General features: G+C 39.1%; 1 protein-coding gene across 1 annotated transcript; it reads left to right on the top strand.

The window, feature by feature from the left end:
- The first annotated feature begins 18,105 nt into the window (after window positions 1-18,105).
- Window positions 18,106-19,434, top strand: LOC115730997 (uncharacterized protein PHLOEM PROTEIN 2-LIKE A4-like). The gene is made up of 3 exons (XM_030661607.2): window positions 18,106-18,418; window positions 18,573-18,691; window positions 18,857-19,434. Exons 1-3 carry the CDS (start codon window positions 18,194-18,196, stop codon window positions 19,230-19,232), a joined length of 720 nt encoding a protein of 239 aa, XP_030517467.2. The 5' UTR covers window positions 18,106-18,193; the 3' UTR covers window positions 19,233-19,434.
- Window positions 19,435-19,614: the final 180 nt, after the last annotated feature.

Raw genomic sequence — 19,614 nt, 5'->3', positions numbered from 1 at the left:
TCCATGTAGTATTAAAAAATTTAAAAATAAACTAAAAAAAAAAGTGAGGCGGTTGCAGCGGATGGTCATGACTTTTGCTCGGTAAAGTAATTTGGATGTAAATTTATAAAAGTCATGATCCTACGGGCGAACGGTCGACGTGGATTTACATTCCAAATACTTTGTTAGTTGCCTTTCCCATCGCGAGTTCACGATCCTACAGCTTTCTTCGTATGTTGAAATTATCGAAGCCACTTACTGGCCAGGAGGAACATTTGCGACATGGATCATTAAATGCGTGCTCGTAGGACACTTAATTTCTATGCTGTAGGGTGAAATGCGATTCTCATGGTGGTTGAACCATTTAATACTATAGAATTGTGACTACTTTGCGGTACTTTTGTTGGAGTATCACATCCTGGGAGTGCACCTATCAAACTTAAGTTAAGGTGCCGTTTGTTGTAAGTGTGCCGTGTGTCAATGTGTTATTTGATGTTTATTTTTGTGGCCGTATTGAAGCGTATATGATCTACTCTTGCTATAAATGTAACCATGTTCGAGTAAATCCGTAGATTATTGCCATGTCATGTCATTTCATCATCCTGTCATCACGTTTTCTACCCGATTTGCTATGTCATGTTGTATATGACTATTGTCATGTCATGGCTTCTCATTATTATGTTTTGCATTAAATTTGTCATGTCATGCTACGTGTGGTTATTTCCATGTCATATCATTTGATTATTATGTCTTGCATTTGATTTGCCATATCATGCTACATGTAATTACTGCCATGTCATGTAATTTCATTATGAAGTTTTGCATTCGATTCATCATGTCCTTTTGCATGTGATTATCGTCATGTTCTACCACTCTTGTACGTCATAATCGAATTTTGTATTGCATTGACATTTGCGTGCACACTTTCCCTTGGGCCTAGTCCATTCACGCGAGCCCGGCCGTCCGGTTCGTTCAACATTATTCGATCCAATTCGCCCAAAGCAAGCCTATCAATTATGCCTAGTGTTCCGATTTAAAGCAACTCACATAACCCAAGACCATTAGATTCAGCCCTCCTATCAAGCATAATAAGTTGCTCAACTAGTGGTGCCCAATTCGTGTTGCCCGAATTTTAATGAAAAGAAAGCTATTTTAGAAGCCCCAATCGGGGGAAAGAAAAGGCCCAGCCTCATATCCTTCTAGGTTACCCGTGATAAGAAGGGCACGAACAAATGAGGGTGAAGGAGTGTAAAGGCAAATATAGTATAGGGCAATTATGAGGTGAATCTCAGAATTGAGAGAAATAGCTTCAATTAAAAAATATATATATCGATATTATGTAAATAGGTCCGATCTGATTGGTCCGGTTGGGTGGCTTTCACCTGAAATTAAGAACCGAACCGATACCCACCGTTCCAGCAATTGGAACCGGGAATCGGAACCGGTAATTGTTGGGAACCATCCAACATCAGCCGTTTGGGTACGGTGTAGTTCGATTTTGGTGGATCTCGGTTTCTTTGCTTACCCCTATGGAGCAACACTCACATTTGATTTTGCTTTTGGTTAAGTTTGCAATCGAACCGAAATTTCCTTTGGCGTGCTTTTGTATATGAACTTGGGAAATTGTAGGTGTAAAGATTACCGCTTAGTCAGATTTTATGTAATTCGTGAGTTAATCGCCACAAAATTCTTTTTCACAAAAACGAAATTCTCCTTCATATTTGAAAGTAAAATAGGGACCTCAAAGGGAGCCCTTGGTCAAGATGGACTTGCTTGTGAGAACGCTAAGCTAGATGGGCCTCCAAATGAGTTGACTGGTAAAAGTGGTGTATATTGAAGAGCCCGGGCCAACTCAGGTTAGCCTGGCATTGATTTCGCTCAAGAAAGGAACAATATACAAAATTAGGAGCTCTATTTACGATCAAAATCATCAATTTCAAAGTGCTAGAGTGCTTTAGATTCTCTACTTGTTCTCGAGAGCTACATATTATAATCTTTGAAAAATTTTGTAAGAATGTGAGACTACAAACACTTGTAACCCTTTCATTGATTCTTTTAGTGGAATCCAGCTAATCGGCTTTCGGCGTGGGAGAGTGAACGTAAGCTTGGTTTAAGCGGAATCACTTAAATCATTGTGTGCAATTTTCTTTATATCTAAACTCTTTCTAGAATATTGCATACCTATGTTCAGAATCACATCTTGCATAACATTCAGATTATGTTTCGTAGACAAATTTGACTAGTTTCTTTTAATTCAGCAATTTAGAGCTAACTTTGTTCAAAATCACCTATTCACCCATTCTAGGTGATATTGCTAGATATAACAATTGGTATCAAACCAGGTTGCTCAATATTTTGAAGTGTTTTTACTTATGTGTTAACGATCTATCATATGTAGCAATAATTTTTCAAGATCAAGTGACGTTCGGTTCAACAACAAGCCTCCTTACTTTAATGAAAAGGACTACAACATTTGGTGTAACAAAATGAAATGGTTCTTCAAGGCACTAGAAAATTTGTTGTGGGATGTTTTGACAAAAAGGAGTAAATCCTACTACCACATCAACTGCCATCTTTAGGAATTAAAATAATACTCCTTCCGCAACTCTCCTAGAGATTGAAAGGACAAAAAGAGGACATGATTCTAAAGCTGTTCACTCTCTCTCTCTTGTGCTTTATCCACTCCTATTTATAATTGTGTTACAGAAAAAGAATCATCAAAAGCCATATCCGATAGACTTCATGTCACATAACAAGGAACTAACGGAATCTAGGAAACGAAACTTAGTATTCTGTTGAGTGATTATGAAGCGTTCAAGATGAAACTAGATGAAACAATTGCTGAAATGATTGACAGGTTTTAAGTTTTAAACAGTGGTCTTGCTCATCAAAATGGTCCTGTCTCCGAATCTACGCAAGTTTGAAAGATTCTTTGAGGACTCACAGATGAATGGAACTACATCAAGCCTTCCATCCAAGAATACCAAACAATTAGACCCCTATCCATTGATGAACTTGTTAGAACTCTACAATTGAACAAAACAGAGCGAGCCAACAAAGAAAAGGATACAAAAGGTAAGAAATCAATTGCCTTAAAGACTAACATTGAATATGAGTCGATAGATTCTGAAGATGAAGAAGAAGACGATGAAGAACTTGCGTTGATGATAAAGAAATTTAGAAAGATGGCCAAAAAGGGTAGAAACTTCAAAGGCAAGAAATCATTCAAACGGAATGACAAAAAACAATCAAACAACGACAAGGGGAAGGACATTGTCTACATTCATTGCAAAAAGCAAGTGCACATCAACCCTAATTGCCCTATACCGAAAAAGAATAAAGGCAAATATGAGGTAAATCTCGTAATTGAGGGAAATAGTTTCAATTAAAATATATATATCGATATTATGTAAATAGGTCCGGTCTGATTGGTCCGGTTGGGTGGTTTTCACCTGAAATTGAGAACTGAACTTATACCCACGGTTCCAACAATTGGAATCGGGAATCGGACCGGTACCTGTTGGGAACCATCCAAAATCAACCGTTTGGGTACGGTGCGGTTCGATTTGGGTGGATCTCGGTTTCTTTGCTTACCCCTATGGAGCAACACTCACATTTGATTTTGCTTTTGGTTAAGTTTGCAATCGAACCGAAATTTCCTTCGGTGTGCTTTTGTATATGAACTTGGGAAATTGTGGGTGTAAAGATTACCGCTTAGTCGATTTTTATGTAATTCGTGAGTTAATCGCCACAAAATTCTTTTTCACAAAAACGAAATTCTCCTTCATATTTGAAAGTAAAATAGGGACCTCAAAGGGAGCCCTTGGTTAAGATGGACTCGCTTGTGAGAACGCTAAGCTAGATGGGCCTCCAAATGAGTTGACCGGTAAAAGTGGTGTATATTGAAGAGCCCGGGCCAACTCGGGTTAGCCTGGCATTGATTTCGCTCAAGAAAGGAACAATATACAAAATTAGGAGCTCTATTTATTTCTGATTTTGGTCCTAAGCATGACCTTAAAAGGTTTCGTATGAACTTTAAAATGTTAAATACGAGGGTATTTCCTTCTTGGCGGGGGAAGAAAAAATAAATTGTTAGAAATTAGGGCTGCAAGGCATGCGGGTACCGGCATATTAAAATGAAGAATGCATCTAGGTTGGGCGCCAGGATATTGGGCTACCGCCGAAGGCCTCTGTAGGAGAGAAATCTCCGACTTTGTTGGCTTGTGCATCGCACTGCTTGAAGTGGGTTGACTAGTAAAAGTGATGCATATTGAAGAGCCCAGGCCGACTCAAGTTAGCCTGGCATTGATTACGCTCAAGAAAGGAACATATACAAAGTTAGGAGCTACCGGGCACAACATGGGCCTCGAAGCTCAAAATGCAACGAGGGACATAGGATAGACCTAGCTTGGATTTTGCAATATTCCCGGTCAAAGCATTGAAGGAGCCCATTCCAATTCCTGAAATTGGTGACTCTTCAAGCATCGAACAACACCGGCATTTGATTTTGGTTATGTTTGCAATTAAGCTCCCACCTGAAATTTCCTTTCGTGAAGCCTTTTTTTTATATGAACTCAAGCAATTTTGGGTGCAAAAATATTACCACTTTGACAGATCTTATGTAATTCATGAGTTAAATCGCCACAAATAATCTCAATCGCTCTTGCATCGATCCTCTATTTCCGCTTTTCAAATGTTTCTTGCCTAATCTTTGGATGTGGATCAGCTTTTATATAACCTCTAAAACAGCATAATAGGGTGAAGGGATGCTAACGTGCCAAAGATTACCCTACGATATACAAGTGCAGATGCCTTCCTAGGCCAATCAAAGCTGATATTGGTGAACATTATGAATGGAACATGAGCTCTTTGATTGCTTCAGTCAAATTAGAAGTTAAATACAAGTCCTACCACCAGGGACCACTTAAGCAATCGGAGTTTATACTGGCGGGTTTAGAATATGAGGTATTCGGTTGCTGGAGTTGATCGCATGGATTGGATCTAATAGCATCCGGTGTTTTTTTTTTTTTTTTTTTGAAAGAATGATTTTCATTTTATATCAAAGAGATATACATCAATTCAAAATAAAAATGAAAATCCTACAAAGCAAGTAAATCCGAAAAGTGAACCAACGTAGTACAGACTGAAGAAACTCAATCATTCTTCAATGCGGATATGTCATAATATCCAAGTACAATCGGTGGCCAAATCACTGAATCTCGTATTATCATTAGTGATGAGCATAAATCGAGAAATCCGCCCAGCTTTGTCAAAAGACAGTGCGCACCTAGGTTCAACATTCCCAGCACCATCACCGTACAAAGATAAGAACAACACAAATAGATTGAGAAAGTACAGAAAATGCCTTGTAAATCTTAAATCTATATTTAGATGGGATAAAAGAGCACCAAAATCTAATTTTAACTCTAGATCATGAGAAAATAACTGCAAAAAAAAAAAAAGTACTTGTTGATCCCAAAATCACTTTAAGATAAGCCGATTGACAAGAAAAAAATTTCAAAAATTTGCGGAACGCTCGACAATTTGGAGCAAGCACCGGAACCAGAACGAGTGATTATAGAGAGAGAGAGAGAGAGAGAGAGAGAGCAAATTTTTCCGAGACACTTGCGCTTCGATCTTCATAATTCACTATCGTAGAGGATGTCGATCGTTCGTCCATGAAATTAACGTAAAGAGAAATTGGGAGATTTAAAAGAACATGAAGGAGAGGGAGAGAGGGGAACAAAGCTGCGGGGAGAAAAGGAGGCGGCGTTTGGGAGAAGAAGCCCGAGGGGAGAAGGGAGAAGATTTTTGAGGGGAGTAGATGAATTTGGTTGAATCGGCCGGCTCGGTATTTTTTTCCAAAACATCGTTTGCAATGTCTTATGACATCACCTCATCATTACCAATCATCTAGTGGTTGAAGATGGGCATTGGACTTTCAATTTCATTACCCGCATGATTGCGCCGAGATATGACTGTCATCATCGTCACTTGCGTTTACCACGACAATTCAATCATTAAGTGTTCGAATGACATTGTCTTTGACGAGCAGACGACTAAACATGTGTGCGGCAGTGTATTCTGAATCGTACCATTCGAGTTGTGTGAGTCACATCTCTAAATTAAGAAACAGATTTTTTTTTAAAGCTCATTGTTCGAGAAAATTACCAAAAAAGTCATATACCTTTTGTACTTTTATCAATTCAAACCTAAACCTTTTAAGTTTGTTGATTCAATTTTAAACATTTTGATCTTTTGCTAACTCAGTCATATTGGCCAGAAAATGCTAACTTGGATGTCGGCCGTTCTACGTGACGTCGTTGGTGCTGACATTGATAATTTTTAATTATAAATTAATATTTTTTCAAATATTTTTATTTATATTTGTTATTTTTTCCTTTTTTTCCTCTTTTTGCCTTTTCTTGTTTCATTTACGCCATCACCCGATCTCCCTCCCTCGAGATCGGCGAGGGCTGCCCTCGCTAGAGGCCGACGAAGGTTGAGGCCCGGTGAGGGAGCAAGAAATAAATAGAAAAAAGAAAAACATTAAAAAAAATGTTAACTATTAAAAATCGTCTATATCAATACCAGTGAAGCCATGTAGGATGTTTGACGTTTATGTCAGCAATTTCCAAGCAATAGGACAGAATTGACAAAAGTTGAAAAGGTTTAAGACTGAATTGACAAACTTAAAGGTTCAAAACTAAATCGGTAAAAGTGCAAAAGGTTTTGGGGCTTTTGACAATTTTCTACGCTTCAATTTCTAGCATTAGAAATAGTTCATCTTCCACCTGCTCGAGTTTGAGCTTGATAAAAGATGTTTAGATATTTGTGGAGAAAAGTATCAAAAAGATCTTAACCTTATTGCATTGTTACCATCTCAGTCTTAAACTATTTTAATTGGACAAATAAGTTTTGTACCAATTGCATTAGTACCAATTTAGTCCATTGCCGAAAATTATTGACGTGAACACCCATAGTCCTAAGTAACTGTTGACGCCGATGTTGACTTTTTTAAATAATATTTTAATAGTTTACAAACTTATTATTTTTTCTTTTTAATTTTCTTTTCAAATCTTTATTTTTTAGGGCTAACAAGGACTGCTAGACGACCCTCGTCAAATTGGGGCGAGGGCTAGCCGCAAAGCCCTCAACTTATCCGGGTTTCACGGTCTCGCTTTGCCCAAGTCCGATGAGAGCGTCGCGGTCCTCGCTTTGGCTAGTAAGGGTGTGGTGGACCTCACAAGGCTTTCACTGGCCATAGCTAGGGCGTCATGGCCCTTGCTAGGTTGGCCTTGCTTGGTCATAGGTTGCCTTCGTCGACCATAGGAGAGGGTCGGCCTCATTAGGCCATGCTTGGGCAAGGGTTAGCATTAGCGAGGCCTCCCTCGCCAAATCCGGCAAGGTTGACTTTGCCCAAGTAGGGCAGCCTCACTAGGTGAGGGAGAGGCCTCACAAGCCTCGCCCCACCTCGCCCGCTCGAGGGCGAGGCGAGGTTGGGCATGCATCACCCTAGCTTGGGCGAGGGTCGGCATCGCATTGCCGAACCTTGCCCGGGTGAGACCAACCCTCGCTCAAGCGACACTCGGTGAGGTCACCTTGGCTTGGGCGAAGGTCGACCTTGCCACATCCGGGGCGAGGGACCTCACCTACCGGCCACCAATAAAAAGAAAAGGGGGAGGAAAAAAAGAAAGAGAAAAATAAAAGTTATAAAAAATATTTTGAAAAGTTTAAAAATGTTCACGTTAGTGCTGGCCATGCCAAGTAAGACGATTGGTGCCCACATCAATAATTTTTTGTCTAAATTGGCCGAATGAACTAATATAGTATCAAAGTGAAAAGGTATAGGATTAAATTGATTCAATTGAAAGGTTTATGATTGAATTTACATAAATGCAATAGGTTTAGGAGAGATTTGAGCATTATTTATAGAGTTTTTAGCTATAGACCTTTCATCATAGGTCGAGGTCCCAGTTCATAGGCATTAAGGCAATAGGCACTAGCGGGTCCTGTTAACTTTGAGTAGTAAGGAAGCCAGTGGGGTAGGCGCTGTCAAGCGTGCAACCTCTAGCAGTCTCATATTAGACTAACTAAGAATGTTTAAATCTTACCTGTAAAGAAAGGACAAATAAAGTGGGGAAATGTAAAGAAAAGAGGGAACAAGGAAGCATGAGTGCATGTATGGTTCAGTGGCTTGGAGAAATAGGACAAAGAAAGTGGACTAGAGCTTTTGACCGTTGACTAGAGGAATCATGAAGATGGAGGGAGAGTTGTTCTTCTCACAATTAATGAGAAACAAAAGGAAAAGGCAGAGGTATGGGCTATGGAGAAACAAAAAAAAAAAAAAAAGGCATGGGCAGAGGCATAGAGAAGAAGGCGTGGCCATGGGAAGTTAGGCGACGAGGCAGTGATAAAAGGGGGGAACGCTTCTCTTAAGGAGATAAACCGTAAACGCACACACTCTCACGTGCATTCTCTCCTCTCAGCTCACGAGTACTTCGCCACACTTGATCAGCCGCTCACGCTTCTACAGCTGGTTGTCCAATTGTCATCCGGTGCCACCAATCCGTCGGCTCTAGCCCCTGCAACCATCCAGAACCCGCCATCCCTAGCTGCTTCTCGGCCACACAAGGTGGGTTTCCCCACTCATTCCTTACTCATTACCGGTGATCTCGAGTGGGTGGTGGTGAAAGATGGGCGTTCATCATCACTTAGTGTATCGTCGTACCTCATGACATTCATGTAGATTCATTCTTCGTCCTCACGCATCACATCTAATGGTCATTTGGGCGGTCGGTTTTTTTCTTCTGGTTTTTCACTTGACATCATCCCGTTCTGTGAGTTGATTGCAAATCTTTTATATTACTTTTTCCGTGTTGTGATTTGTTCGTTTTTGTTGAATGGCTAAGTTATATTTTTGGATAATAGTAAACACAAAGACTGCATGTTACACCTAGTTGACCTAGTTGACAGTCAATCGGCGCCTATTGAAGACTAACGATCCCTAACTCGACATTACCTCTAAATCCGTCTTCCCCGAACCATGCTCTGGGAGGGTCACAACAGTTATAACTCCTCTACAAACTATTAAGCATTTTCAAAATTATCAACTACTCCAATAAGTTAGCGAAATTTATTCGTAGAGTTCAATGTATCAACTTTACGTGAAATTATCAGTTGTTATTTCGGTTAGCTATCAATATTTGTTTGACTGTTTGAAAACTGCCAGCTTTGTCAATAGTTTACAGACATTTATGACAACTTACCAAATGGTCCCATATGAAATTATCCAAAGTACCAATTGTTCCAATATTTTTTAGGATGGAACTGTGCAGGAACCAGAGGGAATCACAACTTCAATGAGGCCGGATGAAAAAACCCCGCAAGAAGAGAAGAGGAGAAAGAGACGACCTCCTCTCCTTGTTGTAACGTTTGTCAAAAAAGTGACCAAGGTGGATTCCTCCATCACCGTTGAAGAGTTATGTGGAAAAAGTACACTAGAAGTGTCATAACTTTTATACGGCATTCACTTGAATGTCATAACTTTCAAAAAACGTTCATTTGAGTGTCACGTTGACCTGGACACCGGAAAAGCTGACGTGGCTTGCCGGAAAGATGACGTGGCATGCCGGAAAAATCACTATAGCACTCAAGTGAATGATTTTACTCCGATGTGGTACTGAAGTGAACGATTTTTGAAAATTATAGCACCTAAGTGAACATTTTGAAAGTTATGGCACTCAAGTGAATGTTGTGCACAAGTTATGACACTCATGGTATACTTATCCCGAGTTATGCAATCGGATCTATGGTGGAGTGCTCATGAATGATAATAAAATGGTAACTTAACTCTATGAATGATTTTTGCTTTATCAAGAAAAGGAAGACAGTATAAACTACTACAAAATTCCATTCACATTTGTTGTAAAATTCAGAAGTTCCGGGTCGACGAAGATCTCCAAAAGAATTGCTTCCTGTTGCTTGCTAAAGGGTTATCTGGGACGGAGCACCGGCGTTGGACAAACGAGAAGGAAAAATGGTAACTACACTCACTCTACGATTGTGAACACAGTTACATGCTAGAAAACGTGGTTGTACTCGTTTGATTGAGCTGTACCCGCTGTGGATCTCACTATTATTAACCAGCCAATTGTTTCAAATGTGGACTTTCAGTTTTAGTGGCGAAGTAGATGTACCCGTGGCGTAACCGTTAGAGATATGTTGGCTAGAAATTTTGGGCACGTTCAAGACGGTCAACCTCTCTTCGAAGACTACTTATGAGATCGCATTCGTGGTGAACTCAGCGAATATAGCTACGGGATGCACAGTGGGGTGAACCTAAGTCTCGGTCTACCGGATGGAACCAAGTAGGGACGCATTGAGAAAAGTGATGTGAAAAAGATTGGCTGAGCAAATGTTTCGATAAATAGTATCCGGGTATTTGCAAGTAGAGATATAAGCTGGAAAAGATGAGCACACCGGATATATAGTGGTTCGGCTTATATCAAGCCTACATCTACTCCACACAACTAACAGCCACAACATGAGCTGAAATGCACTAGTAAACCGCCTTACAAGTTACAAACAATAAGTAAGATGATTTTTCATATAATAGATCACACTATCTCAATTCATGCTTCGATTCCTTAGATGAAATGCAACTTATCACTACAACAAGATGACCCAACAATCATAGGATATCGCATGCCTCACACGCACACCAGAATGAGACCATAAATCATCATTCGCACTTTCCACACATTATACGTTTACACAACTGAACCCTCCTTGAGTCGAGCGACACAAAATCAAGCTCAATCCACCGAAATTCTCTCAATCAAACTATGCAATCATCATACCCATGACTCATAGTCGAAATTCAAGCAACAGATCGTCGAGTCCTCCTCGTTTATTAGCTCATGCAAGACAAATCTCGGTTTCAGGGACCCATTTCTAAAATAACATATCGCCGCCAATCAAGAATAAATCGGCAAGTAAGCAGAAGAGTTAGAAGTTTCACTTGCCTCGGGATGGTAACCCAGCGAAAAAAAAGCCAAATCGTGGCCAATTGAAGCTCGAGTCTTCCCGGGTTTACGCAGGGCCGAGAGATCAAGAGGGAGAAGAGGGGCTTTGAAGCTTGAGGGGACTTGCTACGATTGTCGAGGGTGAGCCGAGTTTGTGGCGGCCGCCACCATGGTCGTCAAAGTGCTCAAATGGTAGACAAAGGAACGGCGTGGGCGTGGGTCTCTCGGATGGAAATCACAAAGGGATTGGGGATGGGTCGCATGAGAGAGAAAGGGGACGAAATGAGAGTGGAGAGAGAGAGACAGATTCTATTTATATATAGGGCTTAAGTGGTTTTCGAACTCGGTTCAATTTGTGCCAAAATCGAGCCTCAATTTCGTTCAATTTTCGAACCAAACTCTCAAGTCATCATCCATAACTTGTAACATCTCACATGACATAACCTCAATCCCCAAAATCAAACTTCATTAGCTTCAAAAATGGCCTTATTAAACACATAATCTTCATTACCACACTTGATTACTCACTAATTAAATGGACAGAAAAATTCGGGTCGTCACACCAGACCTTAATTCAACATTTCCCATAACAAACAACGTCGTCTCGCCCAATCAAGCAACAAATAGCTAGCCTAGTAGGAAGGGTAGAGACTCCCACTTGCCTGAGTTCCTTTGCTCGAGAAGGCTGAGCTTGAATCATGCTAGAATAGGTTCTGTCCATTCCTTCTTCCTTTGATTCACGGCAATATGTCCACTCATCATCTAACTTCGACTAATCTTAAATTAACAATGAACATAACAATCAGATTTCAGAATCAACTTAACCAAGACCTAAGGGTGTCACATCAAGCAACGGATCATCCAAATAAACTTGTCTTCCTTGACATGCAACCCGATTTCCTCCTCAAGAGACCCATTTACAAATTTGACAATTCGTGGTAAAACGAACGGCGATTGGATAGAATAGAGGTGAGCGTTGGTGGATACTTACCTTGAGGTTGGCCATGAAGAAGATAGGAGTTGAATTGATACAAGAATGAGCCAGGCTAACTCATCCTTCTTTGGGGCCGCGCGGGTCAAGCCGATAGGAAAAGAAAGAGAGAGAGTGTCGCGACCTAAAAATTCAGAAAATTTCCAGGCTAATGGATTATCGGGTTAATTATTTAACTAACCTAACTCGGATTCTCCCAAGTCTATACCAAATCGCAACTTAATGTTCAATTGATTAACATGCAATATATTTTAATTTTGGAGCCGCCACTAATCATTTATGGTAGGTCGATTAGAAATCTAAATAAAATAGCGGGAGAACTATTTTATTCCTACGAACCGTAGATTAAGAGTTCGGGGACTTGATTACGCCTGATTACTCTAACACCTTTTCGGTACCATTTTATTTCATGAAAAATCATTTGAGAAGTCAACATTAATTGATTTTAACCTAAGTCACTAACAAAGGTTATCATGCGGGTGCACAATCAATTAATGAACATTCAGAAGTCAATATAATCAAGGGAGCATGCGCCACACAAGATAGTTCTTTTATATGAATGCATGAAATACTATGCTATATGCAATGCAATGTTATGAATTAAATGCAAGACTAGACAAGATGGCATGCAAATTAAATTAAATTAATATACAAGTAAGACTATGGTTTAATTAAATTAACTACGTGACATATTAATTAAAACCTAGACATGCAATTCTAATACGCAATATAAGCTAAAATGCAACCAAATATGACATGGCAAAGATGACGTGGCATGGATGACATGGCATGTATGACGTGGCATGGATGAATGATTTTTTTTTTATATTTTCGGATGAATTAATTTCCTAAAATAGAACTATGTCAAAACAATTTTTATCTTGTATATTTTAGAGTTTACATTGACCTAAACCCTAATATATTGAAGATACATTATTTTAAACATAAGATTCTATTTAAACACGCAATTTCTATTCTAGTATGCAATCTAACCTAAAAAAAATTAGATATGCCATATCTACATGATGCTATTATTGAAAAGATATGCAATTTTTAAATATGGAAAGTAAATGAATGCAAATCTTTTAGAATTTTCGAGATTACATCATACGACAGATATATTCTAAAAGATATGACAATCAAACAATTCAAATCAAATGAGGAAAGTGAATATGCCAATCAATGTCAATCAAGTTTTGAAATATTTCGCGAATATTTGAGTCAATCGTTAATTCGTAATCCTACGATTAATGATTGAGCCCAAATCTTTGCCTAATCGAGTATTCCATCAATAATCTTACAGATGGACGTTCTCGATCGTGTGACAAGTTACGGATTAAGAAAGAAAATTTTCCTAATCTACCTGCATTTTGAAAAGACATCCACTTTGATGCAATGCGATCAAGATATGCAACATATCACAAAATAGGAAATTGAATATACCAAAGTTCAAGATAAGAAAAATTACTTTTGATTGCCCCAAAGATTGCTTCACTAATTTGATTTTCGCAAGTCTTGACGACCAAGCTAGGAGCTCCACGATTTTGGACTGGTTCAGCAGAGAGTTGTGCACGGGTTTGGAACCAAATTTGACGTGATCGACGACCAGCACCAGCGGTAAAAAGCAAAACCAGCTCTATTTGTGGGCTGTTAGTTGTCCTTTTTGAATGTTGCAGCTGATTTGAAGTGAAGCAAACTTGGGTACCAGAGAGCTTCCCCACACCGATTGGCTAAGGAATTGAGCACGCCTGGAAAATAAACACGAACAGCAGCTCCAACGTGCCAAAACAAAGCAATAATTGATCCCCAACAGCAAATAAAATTCCCTTGGACAGCAGCTAGAATCCCGAGGCGAACAAAGAGCTGTCGGGATCGTGGAGTATTGGACAAGGATGACGATGGGACCGAGCGGGTGGTCTGAACAATTCTAAGGAGTCGCACCACCAAGCTTGAAAACGCTCTCCTTCTTTCACTTTTTGTTCTCACGTGTATTATGAGCTAATTGTCTCTTAAAATTCTCAGTATAATTGCCCCCTCCTTTTGACCGTGGACAAGAGAACTCTTTTATAAGCGAAGCAATGGCCCATACAGGAAAGAAAATAATATCACTTTCTCTTAGAATATTAGTATATCTCTTTTTACTTTACCCACACGGCCGAATATATAATTTTCTTATGAGCACAATTAAATTTCCTTCATTTGACAGTGTATAGATCTATTAGTGTTTCGCTCGTATTTCCTTCCTTCTTATTCCCTCATGGCCGAATATGATTCTAAGAGATATACTCTAGTCAATGAGAAAACCAATATTGTTTAATCTCGGCATTGCAATTTTCGGCAACACATGTATGTGCGAAGAGCTTGGCCGAATATTGCTGTGGGCTTAATCCAAACGTTTAAATTCAGAATTATCAACTCGAGTTCACGTGCTGTCGGCCAATTTTCGTCTTAATTTCCTACTGCCGGTCTAATTATGTTAACGCAAAGCATGATTGTCGAACAATAAAATATGAATGTTGGGGTTTTTTTTTTTTTTTTGGTCTAAAATTAGTTCAAAATTTAGGCGTCAATAGAGAGCGAGCTGGTCGGGACAACAGCAAGGTGGTGGTCGTGGCTCGACCTTGAGGGAGGTCATTAGGTTGCTGGGTTGGTGCCGAGAGAGAGAGAGAGAGAGAGAGGATAAGTGAGTTTATATGGGCGGGGCTAATTCGGTTAAGGCTAGAGAGGAGAGAGTCAATAGCTTCACGATCTAGTTCCCGGACCAACCTTCGCACCCATGTTCAGCTTTTAATCCGCCTTTCATCGCACCATAATTTGAATGCCAAATCATAATCCGTATCGGTTCGAGCCCACCATCAACCATTCCATTTGTTAATCTAACTAAGTGAAAATTCAGGCCTTCACAGCACCAATTGAGTTGTGTTACTCACATATCTAAATCAAGAAGCAGATGTTTTCGTTAAGGCTCACCTTTCCGGATGTTTCCTCAATCTAGAGTTTAGAAAAAGTTAGTTCTTCTTCCACTGTGAGAAGATATTTAGATATCTGCATGATTGGGACTTTTTTTGTGATTTGTGAAGTGATTTTACGAGATTTAATTTTTTTGATATGGAGTTATTATGTAGATAGCAAGCAAAGCTCCAGTTTATTATTGATATATTATTTCTTTTACACTAGCAAAACCTTGGGGAGGCGCCGGGGCAGAGTTGGCTTCCATCAATTTCGAGGCTTGCACACGATTCTTGACCATTTAGTTTTTTCTTAATTCAATATGAAGAAGACTAAGGGATTCAAACAATGATCATTCATACTCCGCATAAGCTTCCGCCATGTGCACCTAGAAGTTGGCACTCTTTGTCATGTTTCATCTTTTTTTGGTTATTTCTAAAATTAGGATTGATCCGATGTCAATGGATCATTCTATAAACCAAAAATGAAGAGATACCAGCAAATGTTGACTTAGATGGTAAGAGGGTTTGCTATCTTCTTCTTATGAGCTTCGGATCAAGCTTTGCTAGATTATTTTAGGAGTGAAATTTTTGGATCGTACCATTCGAGTTGTGTTAGTCACATCTCTAAATTAAGAAGCGGATGTTTTCATTAAGGTTCACCTTTCTGGACACTTCGTCGATCTAGGGTTTAGAAAAAGTTCGCTCTTCTTCCATCTTGGGTTTGAGTTTTAGAGAAGAAGTTCGGATATCTGCGTGATTGAGACTTTTGCTGTGATCCGTGAAGTAATTTTACGAGATTTAATTTTCCGATATAGAGTTATTATGTGGATACCAAGCCATGGTCCGGTTTATTATTGATATATTATTTATATTACACCAGCAAAACCTTCGCGAGGCACCAGGATAGAGTTGGGTTTCATCAATTTCGAAGCTTGCATATGATTCTTGACCATTTAGTCTTTTCTTAATTCAATTTGAAGAAGACTAAGGGATTAAAATAATAATCATTCATACTCCGCATAAGTTTCTGCCATGTGCACCTAAAAGTTGGCTCTTTGTCATGTTTTGGTTATTTCTAAATTTAGGATTGACAGATGTGAATGGATCATTCTATACGCAAAAAAATGAAGAGATACCAGCAAATGTTGGCTTAGGTGGTAGGAGGGTTTGCTATCTTCTTCTTATGAACTTCGGATCAAGCTTTGTCAGAGTATTTTAGGAGTAAAATTTTGGATCGTACCATTCAAGTTGTGTTAGTCACATCTCTAAATGAAGACACAGATGTTTTCATTAAGGCTCGCCTTCTCGGACACTTCCTCGATCCGGGGTTTAGAAAAATTTCATTCTTCTTCCACCTTGGGCTTGAATTTGAGGGAAGATGTTCGGATATCCGGGTGATTGAGATTTTATCTTTGATCTATGAAGTGATTTTACCGGATATAATTTTCCAATAGGGAGTTGTTATGTCGATACCAAGCAAAGCTCGGTTTATTATTCATATATTATTTTCATTGCACCAGCAAAACCTTGGCGTGGCGCCGAGGCAGAGTTGGGTTTAATCAATTTAGAGGCTTGTACTTGATTCTTTACCATTTAGTCTTTTCTTAATTCAATTTGAAGAAGACTAAGGGATTAATATAATAATCATTCATACCCGCATAAGTTTCTGCCATGTGCACCTAGAAGTTGGCATTCTTTGTCATTTCTCATATTTTTTTGGTTATTTCTAAAATTAGGATTAATCCGATGTCAGTGGATCATTCTATAAACAAAAAATGAAGAGATACCAACAAATGTTGACTTAGATGGTAAGAGGGTTTGCTATCTTTTTCTTATGAGCTTCGGATCAAGCTTTGTTAGAGTATTTTAGGAGTAAATTTTAAAAGCACTAGCCCGATGTGGCAAATGTCTCTACCTCGGCGTTAATTGTGCCATGTAGGATGGTGGATGCTGATTAGACCGTCAACGATTGCACTCTATAATTGGCCAAGAGTACTAAATTAGCAAATTGTTTAAATGTTTATGACTAAATTGGCATAATTAAAAGGTTTATGACTGAGTTGGCAAGTCGTCAAAGGTTTAAGGCTAAATTCACAAATCTCAAAAGGTTTATGACTAAATTGGACAAATTGAAAAGTTTAGGACTGTATCGGAGCAGGTGTAGAATATACTTAATTTATTTTTTATGTCAGTACAGACTCTGCCTTTTTATTATTAAATGAGGCCAAGAGTAAACAAAGTGAAACTAGTTGGCTTATTCAAAGTAACTTCCCAAAATTTTAGAGTGATTTATTATGTCTTCTGTATATGCATAGAAGTTCTCACTTTTCCACCCAGCACAGCTCAATTGTCATTCCAAACCAAGTACGTGTTCTACTTAATTTATTTTCCTTTTCAATTTTATTTGCAGAGAGTATAATTCATTTTGCATTATCTTAGCCAACGAATGATCAAGAACGATGACTTTTTTTGTTTTTTAGGTCGAAAAGAACTCTGATAATTACATATCACTAACTTTACCTATCGTTGGGATTGGCGCTATTCCCTTCTATTGTATGTGATGCTTTTAGATTTTTCCTTGATGAGTATGTTCCTCTTAATCTTTCTTCATTGTTTTTGTGTGATTAACGGGTATAATCACAGCTTTCATTATTGGATTTCTCAAACTCTTTCATATCCCACCAGATTAGAAGCCTGTGCCTTGTAGTAATTATACATAGTTGAATCTAGAAACTCTAAACGAGTTTCTTTCTAACATGTTTTGTCCTGTAAAATCTATTAACACGGGGATTGAAAACAACTTATTTAACGATTAAATTAAGAAATAGTCACACGTTCTCTATTAAAAGATTGATTTTAATCACTTTTCCCGTATATGAATAGAGCACCTACTGAGTTGAAATGTTTTTAGGGAAAAGAATCAGACTTATCGGATCTATTTGGTCTTTCAATTCATTAGATCATGGTTTTGTTGATTGAGAAAAAACCGGTAGCAGGATTTTACATTACTCATTTTAGTGTGCATTCCGCAAATGGAAATACAAATGAGCAACCATCGATAAGTATTTAAGACCGAAAAGTCAACTACCCATAAGAAAAAGACCGAAAAGTCAACTACCCATAAAAAAAAGACCGAAAAGTCTACTTTCGACGAGTACCCTTTCTTCCCATCCTTTCTCATAAATTATGAGTTGTTCAGACATCTTCTTGAATCGTAACAGGTCCAGTCTGCTGCAAGAAACTCAATGGCTAAAAACCTAACGGGGCAGCTTTTGCAGGAACCAGAGGAAGTCACAGCTTCAATGAGGCCAGATGATGAAGCCCCGCAAGAAGAGAAACGAAGAGAGAGAAGACCTCCTCTTCTCGCCGTCAGTTTGGTTAGAAAAGCGACGAATGTGGATTCCTCCATCAGCGTTGAAGAGATGTGCAATCGGATCTATCGTGGAGTGCTCATGAACGATAATAAACTGGTATTTTGACTCCTTGAATTATTTGCTTTATCAGGAAAAGGAAGATTGTATAAACTACTCACTTTAGAAATTATTTCATCTGGAGATGAGAAATGTGTAGAAAACTTGGATCTGTCAGACAAAAATTCCATTCACATTTGTTGTAAAATTGTAGAAGTTCTGGGTCGATGAAGATCTCGAAAAGAATTGCTTCCTTTTGCTTGCTGAAGGGTTATTTATTGCTGGGGGCGACGAGACCGAGCACTGGGGTTGGACAAACGAGAAGGAACAATGGTAACTATACTCCCTCTTCAATTGTGAACACTTTTTTTTTTTTTTTTGCCGAAGTTTGTGAACACAGTTACATGATAGAAAACGTGGCGGTACTGGTTTGATTTAGTGGTACCCGCTGTGGATCTCACTATTAATCAGCAAATTGTTTCAAATGTGAACTTTCAGTTTTAGCAGCGAAGTAGAGATACCCGTGGCAGAGCTGCTGGATATATGCTGGCTAGAATTTTCGGGCAAGTTCAAGACTATCAAGCTCTCTCCGAAGACTACGTATGAGGTCGCATTCGTGGTGAAAATGAGAGACGATGGCAGCGGGTTGCACGGTCCAGTGAATCTAACCCTCACTCTGCCGGATGGAACCACGCAGGGACGCATCGAGAATATGGAGGAGACGCCGAAGGGTGAATGGAGAGACATCCCTGTCGGAACATTCATGACGACTCCGCAGAATGTTGGCGAGATAAGCTTTTCCTACTGTCAAGTTAGTGGTCATTGGAAGTCTGGACTCATCGTCAAAGGGGCTGTCCTTCGACCAAAAGATTAACCATCAAATCTAGGTGTTATCTAATGAACTGATTAACACTTAAATAAGTTTCTGTTGTTTGATCAAGGTGAAAGTGCCTGGTGGATCTGATTTCTCTGATAAACTGGTATTTGCTTATCTAGATGTTGCTGTGTTTCACTAAAATGTGTGAGTTTTTAAAATGCTGGCCTACGACCACAAAATGTTGTAGTTCACAGACGATTACACTGTAGGTCGTCAAATGGACATTCGTGGTTGTCCTCATAGTCGTGAGACGATCCACGGCCAGGAAAAGAACCACACTTTGTATTGTCGAAAAAATCGATCGAACAATAAAATAAACAGATCAAGGAAATAAAATTGAATCCGAGACAGAGGCGGTGGATGGAACTATTAAAAGATT

Source organism: Rhodamnia argentea, chromosome 1 (assembly GCF_020921035.1).
Source record: "Rhodamnia argentea isolate NSW1041297 chromosome 1, ASM2092103v1, whole genome shotgun sequence".
In the NCBI taxonomy this organism is placed as follows: Eukaryota; Viridiplantae; Streptophyta; class Magnoliopsida; order Myrtales; family Myrtaceae; genus Rhodamnia; species Rhodamnia argentea.
The sequence above is the reverse complement of the archived record's forward strand: the minus strand, read 5'-3'. Positions and strand labels throughout refer to the sequence as shown.

Bases quoted from the DNA above. Each gene is read 5' to 3' on its own strand.
- LOC115730997 (XM_030661607.2), top strand. From the start codon at position 18,194: ATGGCTAAAAACCTAACGGGGCAGCTTTTGCAGGAACCAGAGGAAGTC. The intron at 18,419-18,572 runs GTATTTTGACTC...GTAAAATTGTAG, and splicing joins TCATGAACGATAATAAACTG to AAGTTCTGGGTCGATGAAGA. The intron at 18,692-18,856 runs GTAACTATACTC...GTGAACTTTCAG, and splicing joins ACAAACGAGAAGGAACAATG to TTTTAGCAGCGAAGTAGAGA.